Here is a 14,181-nt window from a genome sequence, read left to right on the forward strand (position 1 = left end):
AAGTTCTCAGGGACCGACATCCTGAATCATTTCCATCCTCTAAGTGGCTGGAGTCCTTCCCAAACAACTGGATTTTTGCCTTAGAGACAAACATCCCTGTTTTCTTAGGGCTGAATCACTTGACACTTGTGCTATTAAATCTCTTCAATGTAAACTGTTCAAGTGGAATGAAACTTTTGCTGATACTGCTGAGAAATCTGCTATTTAGGAGGTAATATGGCTCTGAAGCTCAGATGAGCTTATCTAGGCCTTATACTAGTTTAACGAATTATTATTGAAAATTTTTTTCTATGCTGCTAAAGAGTTACAAGCTTTAGCAGGGTCCTGGGCCAAAGCTCTAGTCATCCAGCCTGAGTTATAGTTTTAGCTTCTTGGTAGCCCCTTGCCATAGCCACTCAAAGACATAAGAAGTCTTTGGAGTCTGAGACCCTCAGTTGTGGGAGCTTTCGCAAGACCACATCTTACCCTAATAATGCTGTGTCATTTCTATGATTTGGCTAAGTAAAACTCCTTTTTCAAACTGTCCTATGATCTAACATAGTCTCATTTTATGCTGAATAACTGAACCCTCCTCATCTCTTTTCTCCTCTACATCTGAATTTGTGCTTTTCTCTTTTATTCTGCTCCTTGAGGAAGTTGTCACTTTTCCTTTTGTCAAAGTTAGTCTCCTATTGCTGCCCTTGATCACATCCCTCGGAGGGACTAAAGGACCCTCAATTCTTGATCTTTGTCTCTTTCCTCCAACCTCTCTCTTCTCTACCATGATTCTGTTGCCCCCAAATATCGTCTCCCTCATTCTCCCCCATTCTCATTATTCCCTCAAGTCATTACTTTCAAAGTTATTCCCCTAACTTCTATTACTGATAAATTGGGTCTTCAGGTAATAAAACTCCCAAACAAGGTTGTTCAAGTCATAAAAATCCTGAGGATTTGAATGTATCTAGTGGGTCTCTATAAATGGGAAAGGCTCAAAAGTTTATTCTAAATGAAGCTCTCCCAATATTAACACATCCTTCCAAGATTACTTTCCAAATTCCCTTTCCTTTAGCACATTAGTGACTGATTTTTCTCTCTTCCAGCTCTCAGGGTCATCCTTGAGGATGTTTCTCTACTCCTATTATTCAAAAGCCCCCATCTTGTGTATTTTCCATTGATTACCAATTAGCAAGAATTAACTTTTTTCAAAGGGCAATTCACTAAGTAGATATAAGACGGTTGTTACAGAAACATTCCTCTCTCTAAATTTCTGGGACATGACCTCTTAAAATTACAGTCTGTGAGGAAAGAAAGCTCAAGCTTAAAAAGCACATGTGTCCAAAGGATTTTTTGTGATTCCCCCTTGGTGTAATTCTCCTTATGGAAAGCCACCTTTCCTCAGTGCACCTAGTTCTTCCTCTCTTAGTTTGTGGCCGGATACATTGTTCCTAGTGGCATGGTCAATATGGAGCAAAGGGGTAGACTTGGCTGCTCCCTTAGGGCTCCCTCCCTCTTCCTATGCTCAGGTTTCCAGGTACAAATCTATTCTGGGAAGAACTAGACCCAAGGTACGCTGGAAAAATGTTTCACAAACATTACTTGCATGTCACATTTTTAAGCTGAATCTACATTATTAATATTTTTCCATCACTTTCTTAAATCTGGGCAACCAATAAAAAATAAAACCAAATCCAATTTGTAGCACTTGCCAATTTCTGAGGTGTGGTGTATATACAAACTGGAAATTTAACAATCTGCTCTTTGAGCCTTTTATTGTCTTGCTTGTGAGAGCTCCCCTTTATCTATCTAGCCAAGACCTGCCTAGCCCTAATAAAATAAAGTTTATATTTCATATAAAATGGGAATCTTTCAGAAAGAAACTGGAGAATAAAAACCATCTTCCCAATGATTGGCACACATTTTCTTTAATTGGAACTAAATTGATAGGAGGAAGCATGTGTCCAATAGGGATTCACCAGTGAGTTCATCAGACTCAGAAAAGTCATCTTTAAGCATTAGTGTGTTTCTGAGACTTTTAAAGGGGGCACAATAAACTACTGGGTTGAACTTAGAGGGTGTATATGGCTGTATACTCTTCCTAGGAAAATAGCCAATTCCTAAACCTTGATCAGAAAACATACTAATTTGGGTCTTCTTGGTCTATCCATCCCCTAAAAGTACTGGATGGTGGTGAGCACATAATAGATGTGGCTGACTCACCTCAGCGTATTGTGTGTCCTTAACTAAGATGCTTCACTTCTCTGGGTCTTGCTCATTTTCCTTTCCCTGTAAAAAGGGATCTCAGAGGCTCACCGCAGCTCTCAAGCTTATGAGTCAAAGAATCAAGTACAACTCAACAGGCATCTATTTCTACAGCCGATGTCAGAGAATCAACACTAACCGAGCAATGCTACTAGTGTGCATGCAAAAAGCTTTTTTTTAAGTATTGCCTCATTTTTCAGGGTAATTCAGACTGCAGCTACACAGGAAGTGATTTACTGCTTTGTACTTTACTGTCTACACCGGATCAAAAACATCATCACCTACCAATCACAACTCCACGTTTCTGAACTCAAATTATTTTCATCACCAGGACAAACTTGAGTGTCCCATAAAATATTCAGTCGCCTTCCCTAGAGCTCTAGATTTACAGTTAGTTATTTATTGAATAGGTGCAAAACGTCAGCCCTTATTGCCCGTTTGTAAGAGTTCTACAGTAGAAAATGTCTTCATGTGAGGTGACCAGCAGATGGCACTCACAATTTGCAAATAAACACTTCAAACTTTTCAATAAAAGTTTTATACTTTGGGTGTTTCTCCTCACTTCAAAATGATTATTAACATTATGCCACTCTTACACTAAATAAAGTCCAGGAAATAATGGACTTTCCTTAATGCATTTTCTAAGTTTTCCACCAACAGGACACGCCAGTGCTACATGGCTGCTGGCTGAGTGAGGTCCCATCTGGTCCTAGGCTGGGGCAACAGGTGCCTTGGGACCCGGCTTCTCCATGTCCCAGTGGGGGATCCATATCCTGGTGTCTGGTGGCTTGCTTCCTGAGCTTTTGCAGTCCCCTTAAGACATCTCTCACCTAAAAGCAAGCAAGAAAGAACAAGATAGCAAGTCTTGTACTTGAGAACTGCAGAGGGCCTTTGAGGACACCCCATTAAGACATATACATATGTCAACATATTTGTAAGCAAAGTTGGGGCAATAGTGTTCTCTCCTGGACAAGGCCATGGGCTGGTCTTTCCTCTCCTCCCTCTCAATGAGCTCAGCTCCCATGGCTTCAGGGATTTTCTTGTGTACACAAAGCCATAGTGTTGCTTCTGAGCTTTGATCCTGCACCACACCAACTGCCTCATGGATAGATCCCTAGAGATGTTAAAAATGTTCAAACATGAATCCCTTGTCTTTCTTAAGCTTTTATGAATTTTCCTATTTTTGTCAAGGGTATAACTAGCCTTCTAGTCACTCGGCTTCATAAGCTCACTGTATAAAGACTAACTAGCATTTACTCCTTGCTTTAAGGTTGCAAAATGCTTTGTCCAAGTATCTCATTTTATCGTGGGAGGGAGGTGCTATTATAATCCTTATTTTACAGATGAAGAAACTGAGGCAAACCGTGCTTCACTGCCTTTCCCAGGTCACTGCAAGGAATGCATAGGAGTCACATTTGAACTTGGCTCTTCCTGACTGCACTGACACCATTTAGTTGCATTATCATCAATTCTTTACATTTCCCAACACCACAGATCCAAGAGCTGCCAAGTGTTGTGGATTCTACTCCCACACCGTCTGCTCCATCTGTCCCATTCTCTTATGTTGTGGCTGAGTCTTTTCAGTCGTGTCTGACTCTGTGACCCACTCGGGTTTTCCTTGGCAGAGATTCTGGAAGATTGGCTATTCCCCTCTCTAGCTCATTTTACATAAAAGGAAACTGAGGTAGAGTGAAGTGACCTGACCAGAGTCACACGGCTAGAAAGTGTCTGAGGCCAGATTTGACCTCCCATCTTTCTGACTCCAGGCCTGACATTCAATCTACTGCACCACCCAGCTGCCCTTTTCTCCATTTACTGACATCACATGATGCAGACACTTAGCAACTTTTGCCTAAACTACTAAAATACTCTTTAATTGGTCCCCATGCCTAAAGTCTTTTGTCTTCCATATGGAGGAGGGTGAAAATTCCTCTTCTCACTATAGTGGGCCTCCGCTATGGCAAGATCATCCTTTTATTCTTAACTCTTGTCCTACCTCATCACCCACAGAAGCTATTTCAAACTTCTTCATATCTCTTTATCCCCAAACTCAGAGATTTTTGTTTTACAAAATAGTAGAATAAAAAAAAAAAAAGACCTTGTTTACCTTTACAAAAAATTGAGATCATTCAATCCGGGCTCCCTCTTCTTGTCATTCGATCTCTAAAGATCATGTCGCACTCTCTCGCATCTTCATCAGTCTCTGACAATCAGTCTTTTCCTTGCCAGGGGGACTCCACCACAGATGCCACTGGCTCCTAATCCCTCCCACCTTCAGCATCTGCAATCATTCATTCCCATCCCCTTAAAACCAATCAACACATCAATCGTGTCCAACAATGAGTGCAATATTCCCATAATCCTGGTCCTCTACCACTTAGAAAATGCTCTAAATTCTTCATAGAAGAGGAGACTTTTTACTTAGTCACTAAAGAATACATAAGATATCAATAGACAGATTACAGTAGGAAAGTAACTTCTCTCAATTCCTTTAGCTGATGAACAAAAGCTGATACTAAACTACAGTTTGCCTCCCACCTACAATCTCAAATCTCTCCCTATCAACTGATTCCTTTTCTATGGTCTTAAAACATGCTGAAGTCTCCCCATCCTTCAAAATCCTTGCTCAACCCTGTCACACCCTGAATATTTCCTTATAGCCCTGCCCCATTAGTCAAAGGGAAAGGAAAAGAATGGGGACAACATTAAAACTTCAGATTTTCTTTTTATTCCATATATATAGCATAAAATAACTAAAGCAAATTTCATATAATTTCACACAGAAACAGCATCTTATGTTGTTAGGCTTACAAATACATCCTTTCATTCTTTCCTAATTTTAATGATATCTCAAAATTTTTTCTTTACCTTTTAAGTTCTTCTGACCTAGTTTAATAAATATCAAAGGATATTTCCTTTATTCTTCTGCTCTGATATTGAATTCATCTATGAAATTATTTTGGGCCAAGAACAGTAACTAATTATTAAAACAGAAAAATAAACAAGAATGAGAAGAGATATATGTATCAAAATATTACAGACAGTGCATAACAAGCAGCTGAAGGGAGTAAAAAGAGAAAATTAGTATGTAACAATGTTATGACTTAAAAGCCTAAAAGCAGCTTAAAACAGGACATTTTTGGTTTTTGTTGGGGGAGGCAAGGAAAGATTTAGAGAAACTGTGTTTTCATTGGAAACCAAATACAAATGTACAGTATGAAATAAAAAAGAAAAAAATATGATGTATAACAAGATAGTCTTAGGAAAATGATCACCCTTTTGCCATGTCCAAAATCCAGAAATTTAAGCAAATAGAAAAGATCATTTAATGAATTCTGTTGACTCTTTTTTTCCTTTTCTGATAATTTGTACTTCCCTATCCCCAACTGAATTTAGTCATGTTTCAAGTCTACTTGGGTATTCATGGGAAAAAAACACTAATTAAAAGCATGTTTTCCACTATAGGCTATAAACTCTTCGAATTAGCATCGATAACTATTTACAGATGTTTAAAGAGATTCACTCTAGTATGAATAAAAGTGTTTTAAAAACTAACCCAAAAAGATAAAAAGTTATTCAAATCTCTTTTAAGATTCTTCTTGGTTACTTTAAAAAGGAAAACCAAACTTCACAGAAATGTGGTTACAAAAATTAAGTTCCTCACAGAGGTATCCCACGTATGATCAGTATCAGCAGTTAATCAACATGGAAATGTCAAATAACATTGTGCAGTAATGTTGTACGATTCCCTAGAATCTGTAATGAAGCAAAAAAAACCTTTATTCTTTATTTAAGAAAATCCAAAGTAATTTATTTGGTCAAAAAAGAACTTACATTTTAGATTTATATTGTCTTTATTCTTCTTGGCATCCTTGAAAATTTTAAGATGAATGTTTGTTAAAGTAGCACGTGAACACATAACCACCACTCGCATAACAAGTTTTTGCCACAAATTAGTTTTTACCTAACAAAGGCTGACTCTGCAATGTGAAAAATGAATATTTTACTTTTAATCAGAATGAATTAAATGATTGAATAAAAATGTTTTTTTTTTTTTTCCCTTAAAGACACTTCCAATAACATCTTATGATTTTCTTTGGAACAATACTACTGTCAGGGAACAGACCAACGATCATTTTGGACCCTCCACCCATTGTGCACCTGATGAAGCCACGCACTCCTAGTTCACTTTGAAGACTCTGTACATGCTGTTTTGGAACATGGAGGTGAAGTAAGGTCGACCATCCTTAACGAGGATACTGCACAGAGAAGGCTTGGCAGCATTCATAGGGTCTTCCACATCCCAGATTTCAAGCATACTGCAACCAGGCCTAGAAGAATAGTTATATACGTGAAAAGTACATGCCAAAACCTTTAAAAATACAAATTATCAATTATCTCTAAGTGCCTTATTTCAGTAAGACAAAAATGTTAGCTGTTTGTTTTTTATTATCTTGATGAACATTTAATAGGAATAAGATAAAATTTAAAAATATTTATTCAAATAATGGGAAATGTCCTGATGATCATAGTCAAGGTTGAATAAAAAAAGAGAAAAAATCACTTTCTTCATGAGGTATTGTTTTGGTTATCTAAACTTGAGACACTAAATGTAGCCACTTTTAGTGGTCTGAGATGCAAAAAAAGTAAGAGGGAGATTTCTCTCTTTTTTGCAAGGCAATCAGGGTTACCTGGCTCACACAGCAACTAAGTGTCTGAAGTTAAACTAGAAAGCAAAGTCTCTTGATTCCAGGCATGGTCTATCCCTATCTGCCCCTAAGAATGAAGTTTCAATTTGTTTTATGTTCCAAGCCTTCTACTGCCAAGCAATCAAATCTAAGAGTATAAGATGATGGGACTCACACCCCAGAATGCCCACCACTGCCAAGGAAGTAATCTGGGGAGGAGGAGGGATCATTGTTATAACTTTGTTTCTTGACTGCAGAAAGACTTCTTTGTTCTCACCAGGACATGCAATCCCTTGAGCCCTCAGTTCTCCCCACACACACACACTAGAGGCTACAATCTTCTCTCTTCAACATCCAGACCCCCTTGGAAAATCAACTCAACTCTTCCCCCCAAATACCCCTGACCTTCATGCCGCCAAAGATCCTGCCTCAGTGTTGGCTTCCTCCCCACAACTACAGCTTTCCTGCCACATCCTCAGGGGCAAGATGCTCGTTTATACCTACCTGACTCACTGCCTCACTTCCCTTGGCAGCTTTTCTGTCTTTTGACCCTCCTCAAACTGGCCCTTCCATCATGGTTGCCTGGTTCAAACACTCAGCTGAGAGCAAATTTCCATATGGAAAAATATGAAGCCCCTTCAACTCTCCCTTCTCTTCTCATCCTATCACTAAGACATTTTCCATTACTTTCCCCATCACCACCCTAGACTTTTCCATCTCATCTTCTCTAATCAATCTTCCTCTTTATCATCCCCACTCACTCTTTTCTTCTAGATCCTTCCTATTTCCTACAAACATTCCCTTGCCTCTGCAATTCTTAAAAATCTCTCCCCTGGCTCTGTCCACTTCTGCTAGCTCTCATCCTACATCTCTCCTCTCTTTTACAGAGAGCTCCTTCAAGAAGGCCATCTATAATCAAACTGGATATCCCAAAGAAATCTTAAAACTCGGGCTGTCTCAAATTGAATCCATTCTCTCTCTCCCCCCAAATCCTCCCTCCTTCCAAACTTCTCTGTTACTTTGGAAGGACCACCAACCTCCTCATCACCCAAGCTTCTCACCTCCCACTTAGTTTCCAAGTCCTGTTGTTTCTACTTTCTCTCTCTCTCATATTTGCTCCCTTCTTTTCCAGGACACTACAAGCCCTCATTGCCTCTCATCTGGACCATGGCAATAAGAACAGTCCCCCTGCCTCAGGTCTCTCCCCACCCCAGTCCACTCTTCATACGGTTGTCAAAATACGTGTATGACCATAACAGCCCTGCTCCAACAAATTTCAGAAGCTCTCTATAATCCCTAGGAACAAGTGTCAAGACAATCCTCTGGATTTTGAAGTCCCCTGTACTCAAAACTGTTCCCATTTTATATAGTTAAACCAAATTGGCTCAGTGTTCTATCACCTATGCCTCCTAGTTCATTCTTTAAAAAAAAAAAAAAAAAGATTAAAACAAGCCAAACTATCCTAGCTTGGTTCAGTACCCTCAAACCTTTTCTTGGCCAGTTTTCTAACATTAAACTTACACTTTTCCAGAATTCTAAAACAAATCCATTCTATTTCCTGTTCTAACACATGATGTTCAGCCCACGGTACAAGAGGTTAGGGACAGCAATAACAAGGATAACTAGCAATGACATTGTTGGCAGAGAGCTATACAAATAGTCTTATTTTATGTTCACAATAATCCTGGGAGGTGCAAACTATTATGATCCCCATTTTATAGGCAGGGGTCAATTTTCTTGTTCAGGAACACACAGCTAATAGTATCTGAGGTTGCATTTGAAGTCAGGCTCTTCCTGACTCTAGGTCCAGTATTCTCTCCACTACACCACTCTGCTGCTTAGGGACAGGCAATATGTGCATAGTAAGTTCTAATGAGAATCTCCTACAAGCAGAAAGACTAGAGAATGCTGCTCACTACCATTACCTATTCTTCAATCCATATCCTCTAGCCCTTCTCATTCCTGGAAGGCTGACTATTATGGCCTTATGAAGTTCCAGGCCCCTGAGAGTTAGAACTCAGTCAACACAAACATAAACAAAAGTTTATGTTTTTACAAATGAGTAAAATGGGGCTCTAGTTTGCTAATTTTCTTTTGTACAAAAAAATACATTTTACATGTAATATTCTGGATCTTTATTTTCAAAATATCAAAGGGGATTGCAATTTCTTGGCTTAAGGATTTTGGTAAATGTTTTCATCAAATCCTAAAACATAGCCAAAGGGACCTTGAAAGCTGAAAAAACTAAAATCTATTTCTGAGAAGATTTCAGGACAGTCTAGCCTGATCCTCTTTCTCTACAATTTAGGCAACACACAAGTAGCAAAATAATCTAGTACTCCGTTTTATTTAGGGATGTTTTCCTACTATTACTTGCTTAGAACTGGGGCAGCAGTATGTTCTCTCATTGAAACCTCAAGTGAATAATAATTTTAGATGTAAAATATAAAGGAAAAATTAGGCTAATAAAATGCAGATAATACATCTGGAAATTTTATCTACTTATGTGATATCTAGAACTAATCTATTCATGTAAATGGATTGTGTTCACCTAAAAATACTTGTGAGTAATATTATCACAATTCACTCATTGTGGAGTAATAATTTCCAAAGAACTAAATATGAAATTGTCAGTAAGAAAATTAAATTTATCAATCAAAAAAGAGATGGCACTGAATACTCACTTAGTCCTTACCACACACCAGGCCTCTTCTAAAATGTAATAATTCACATGCAATTGCAATAGTTTGTCTCTTACTTCTTTAGCTGTTTTTCGACTATAGACAGAGTAAACTATCTTAGTTCTGGCTCTATTAAATACAAAGAGATTAAAAGACTTTAAATGAATCATCAAATGAAATAAAGAAATTACAAGTAAATTTTCAATGACTCAAAGAGTTAAGTTATTTCATGTCAATAGCAGGATATCTTCAGTGGAAATGTGCCTTATTGGCCTTGTGCCATTCCACATTAGTGACTGTATTTAAAAACCAAGAGGGACTACCCAACAATAACACTTCATCAGCTTCTCATAGGCAGACTCTTCTTGCTCTTCTAATTGCCAGGTTCTTTCCCAGAAGCTCCACTGAGGAATATACCCATGCTAGCCATGCTGACTTCTCATCTGAGTCAGCCCTTGACTACATTCTGTTCCTGACCATGGGAGCTCCCATCCCATCTTTGTATGTGCTGTCTTCCCCCATCAGAAAAGAAGCTCCTTCCAGGAGACTGTTATATACTTCAACAACAATACTATATGATGATCAATTCTGATTGACGTGGACATCTTCAACAATGAGATGAACCAAATCAGTTCCAATAGAGCAGTAATGAATTGAACCAGTGACACCCAGGGAAAGAACTCTGGGAGATGACTATGAACCACTACATAGAATTTCCAATTCCTCTACCTTTGTCTGCCTGCATTTTTGATTTCCTTCACAGGCTAATTGTACACTATTTCAAAGTCCGATTCTTTTTGTACAGCAAAATAACTTTTTGAACATGTATACTAATATTGTATTTAATTTATACTTTAACATACTTAACATGTATTGGTGAACCTGCCATCTGGGGAAGGGGTGGGGAAAAGGAGGGGGAAAATTGGAACAAAAGGTTTGGCAATTGTCAATGCTATAAAATTACCCATGCATATAACTTGTAAATAAAAAGCTATAATAAAAAAAAAAAAAAAAGAAAAAGAAAAGAAAGGAAGCTCCTTGAAAGCAGGGGCCAGCTTTATCTTTACTTATGATTGCATTTCCAGAGTTTAGCCAGAGAGTCTGGTACAGAACAAGTACTTAATAAATACTACATGTATTCTAATCTTTTTCTTATATGAGAAAGCCATATAGAATTAAAAATAGTAAATAAGAGTAACATCTAGATTTAGAATATATTAAACAATCAATTTTTATCTAGAAAATTATTTTTAAACATTACTACACATTATTCCTATCACTTTAATTTCCAAAAAATTATTGAGGGAGAATATAAAAGTAATGCTTTTGGAAAGTAAAACAAAAATCAATTTCTAGATCCAAGAAATAAATTTACTAAGCAAAAAATATGAATTCAGGACTGTTGTACCTAAGCACTAAATTTAACTTAAATCTCCTGGTAGCTAAGTAAAAAATGCAAGTACACTGGACTATAAATCTCACATTATCTGATAAAAATAACAATGTTAAGTTAATCTAGAGAAACACTTATTTGGCAGTAAATTCTAGGAGGGCTTAATTAAACAAGTGAGTCCTGATAATTAATTAACATGACAATAAATGTTTTCAACACTGAGTTGTGAAAGATACAAACTACTCTTAAAAATCAACATTTTTTTTTCAAATTCAATCAATACACAAATGAAAATAGAGTATTAAAGATTAATCCAGTGAGAGCATTTCTTTTATTTAAAACTTAAAAACAGGAAAAGAAAAAACAATTGCCATGGGAACAACAGAACACAAGAGAGAGTTCAAAATATAAAGCAATAAATTTCCTTTTTGAGAATGCCTATATAATAAATACTCCACATCATGTTCAAAACTATCCATCTTTGCTTTCTCATAGGTTTTCTTTAATTCTCTGCTGTGTATTTTTTTTTCTTTTATTCTTCTCTTGTTTCCTCCCTTCTCCCAAGAAGGCTATATAATTAAGCATGGATATACATATGTATATACATACACAACACACACAAAGCATATATTTATAATCATACACATATACTTTCAAATGTATCTAGGTTAAGACCACACTAGTCCTGTTTGTCTTCTGTTTTTGTGAAGGTGAATAAATCCAAGTCTTTCCATATTTTTCTAAATCCATCAACTCATCATTTCCTACACCACAGCAATATTCTGAACTTACATTGTCTAGTTATTTTAAATAGTCTAAAACAATATTAATATGGATAACATACAGTAGTTTCCCTATTTCTATCTTAATTGTCTATATTAGCTTTGTCTGAAATCATGAGTAATATCCCTTTACTACCTATTAAATTCTACTCCTGATAATTCGTGTATCTCTTATTTCCCATCCCTCCATAAACTCCATTGTTTTACTTTTATTCTCCATCAAGTCCTCCTGTTATATAACCCACCCACCCCCTCTAAGAATCCCTATTATCTTCTCTCCCCATGACTTTCCTTTGCTCTTAGGTTTCTATCTGAATTTAGAAGACTTTTATTGCCTTCCAAATATATTTGTTCCCTCCCTCTTTATCACATTTATGTTGATCTACACACCTAACCCTTTTTATCCTATTCCCTCTCCAATTTCTTATTAAATTCAGAAATATTTTATTCCCTTTAAAAATATATGTTGCTTTCTTTTAACTCTGATCTGAATGAGTAGGACTTGGTCTGAAAATCCCTCTTTTATCCTCTCCCACCCTCCCTATTATTCCCTTAGTTTCTTATTTCCTTCTGAATTTACAAGACTTTTATATCCTTCTAGATAAGTATGAATTGTTCCCTCTTTAACCTGATGAGAATAGGGTCCCAGAACTACCAGCCGTCCTCCCCCATATAATTCTTGTGTCAGTTTTTCTCTTACCTCATTTGTATAGGATCAGTACTCTTTTGACTTTTTTCTGCATGGTTTTAGAATTACATCCCACTCAACTCCACCCCAATTCTTCTTTCAAACTACCCAATAACATGAAAATCTTAGACATAAAGGTTTTTATTTCCATATATAAAAAGTTTGTCCTTATTCAGTCCTTTGTAATTAGCCTCTGATGCTTACCTTATATTTCTCTTGGATCTTGTATTTCAAATTATCTATTAGGTTCAGGTCTTTTTTGCAACAAAATCCTCAAAGTCTGGCAATTCATTTGATATCCATTCAGTATTATGCTTACCTTGCTGAATGTAATGATTTTGACTGTGCTACTAGTTCTTTTGGTTTCTGATATATAGTGGTTTAAGACCTGTGCTTTTTTAATATATCCACTCCTAGATCTTGTTGGATTTTTTCATTGTGGCTCTCCCATATTTGAACTGTTGTTGTTGTTGTTGTCTGTGGTATTTTCTCCTTAACCTAGGGATTTCAAAATTTAGCAATGATGTTCCTGTAGTTTCTCCTGACAGGATTTCTTTCAGGTGGCGATTGGTGGATTTTTTCTATTTCTACTTTTCCCTCTTCCTCTATCACTTCAGGGCAAGTTTCTTTATTTTTTGTATTATAGTATCAAGGTTCTTTTTTTGGTCATAGTTTTCAGGTATTCCAATTATTATGTTTTCTCTTCTAGATCTGTTCTCCAGATTTATTGCTTTTCTCAGGAGGTATCTCATAACATCTTTGATATCTTATTATTTCTTGGCTTCACTGGCTTCCCCTTGCCCAAGTCTAATTTTCAAAGAGGCATTTTCTTCCTCAAGATTCTGAATTTCCTTTTCCAGCTGGTTAACTTTCTTTTCATAATCTTGTTTTTCTTGGATTGTTCTTTTTTTGTTTTTTTTTTCCTCAATATTAAGTTATTTTTAAAGTCTTTTAAAGCTTTTTCTAACAATTCTTTTTTGGGCAGATAACCACTCATTATTACTCTTTGGCATAGGAGTGGATTTTTATTTTTGTTTCAGTATCCTTCTCTGAAGATGAACCCCAGTCTTCACTTCTCCTTGTGGGGGGGCGGTTTCTGGCTTCAAGTTCTCCATTTCTCCCTTTTGGCCCTTCCATAACCCCCCAAACCAGCATCATCCTCAAGTCCATTGCTCTTGCCCTCATAAGACCCGTATCTCAGCAACACAAGTGAGTGTAACATTCCTCAATCAGATACAGGACTCCCCACATTGTCCAAAAGATGGCAAATCCTGTGATTGAGGCTGACTATTTCTGTAGCACTAGTCTGGAGATGTTTATACTCCACACTAGCCAAACCACCATTCTAGGATCTTTCTTCAGATCTTCTTCAATTGTCCCAGGAAGACCAGAGTTTTGCTTCAACTCTTGTTTATTTTTAACTGATCTATGTTTGTCCTAATGCACTATTTTGTCTTGTTTGTGGGGGAAATATGGAGAGTTTGGCATTTTCTGACCTTTCTATTATTTCCCAGAATCCTTTCCCATCAGAGTATTCCTTTAAGAAGATGAAGAGAATGTCTAATTATTAGCCAACTGCTTACTAAGGTACTCATTTAAATCCTAATAAGTGATCCAGGTGGGTTTGGTTTGATATTGTCCCAGGTGGTAAAGTAAAAAGCAGGCAAGACTGAAGAAATAAACTCATGAAGTAGTATTAGCAAGATTTTTC

General features: G+C 37.0%; 1 protein-coding gene across 5 annotated transcripts in view; it reads right to left on the minus strand.

The window, feature by feature from the left end:
• Nucleotides 1-2,201: 2,201 nt before the first annotated feature.
• LOC100921232 (probable C-mannosyltransferase DPY19L1) overlaps nt 2,202-14,181 on the minus strand; it is a 144,017-nt gene continuing 132,037 nt past the window's right edge. Inside the window, exons 21-23 of one of the 5 annotated variants that reach the window (XM_031953014.1) lie at nt 9,611-9,736; nt 6,400-6,569; nt 4,722-6,218 (exon numbers count right to left, since the gene is read on the minus strand). In XM_031953014.1, the coding sequence (XP_031808874.1) occupies nt 6,419-6,569; nt 9,611-9,736 (277 nt within the window). In that variant the 3' untranslated portion in view covers nt 4,722-6,218; nt 6,400-6,418. Of the gene's footprint in view, nt 3,069-4,345; nt 6,570-9,610; nt 9,737-14,181 lie in introns of those variants that run through there. The other 4 variants (XR_004232066.1, XR_004232067.1, XM_031953021.1 and 1 more) reach the window with 4 other exon arrangements.

This window comes from Sarcophilus harrisii, chromosome 1 (assembly GCF_902635505.1).
Source record: "Sarcophilus harrisii chromosome 1, mSarHar1.11, whole genome shotgun sequence".
Lineage (NCBI taxonomy): Eukaryota > Metazoa > Chordata > Mammalia > Dasyuromorphia > Dasyuridae > Sarcophilus > Sarcophilus harrisii.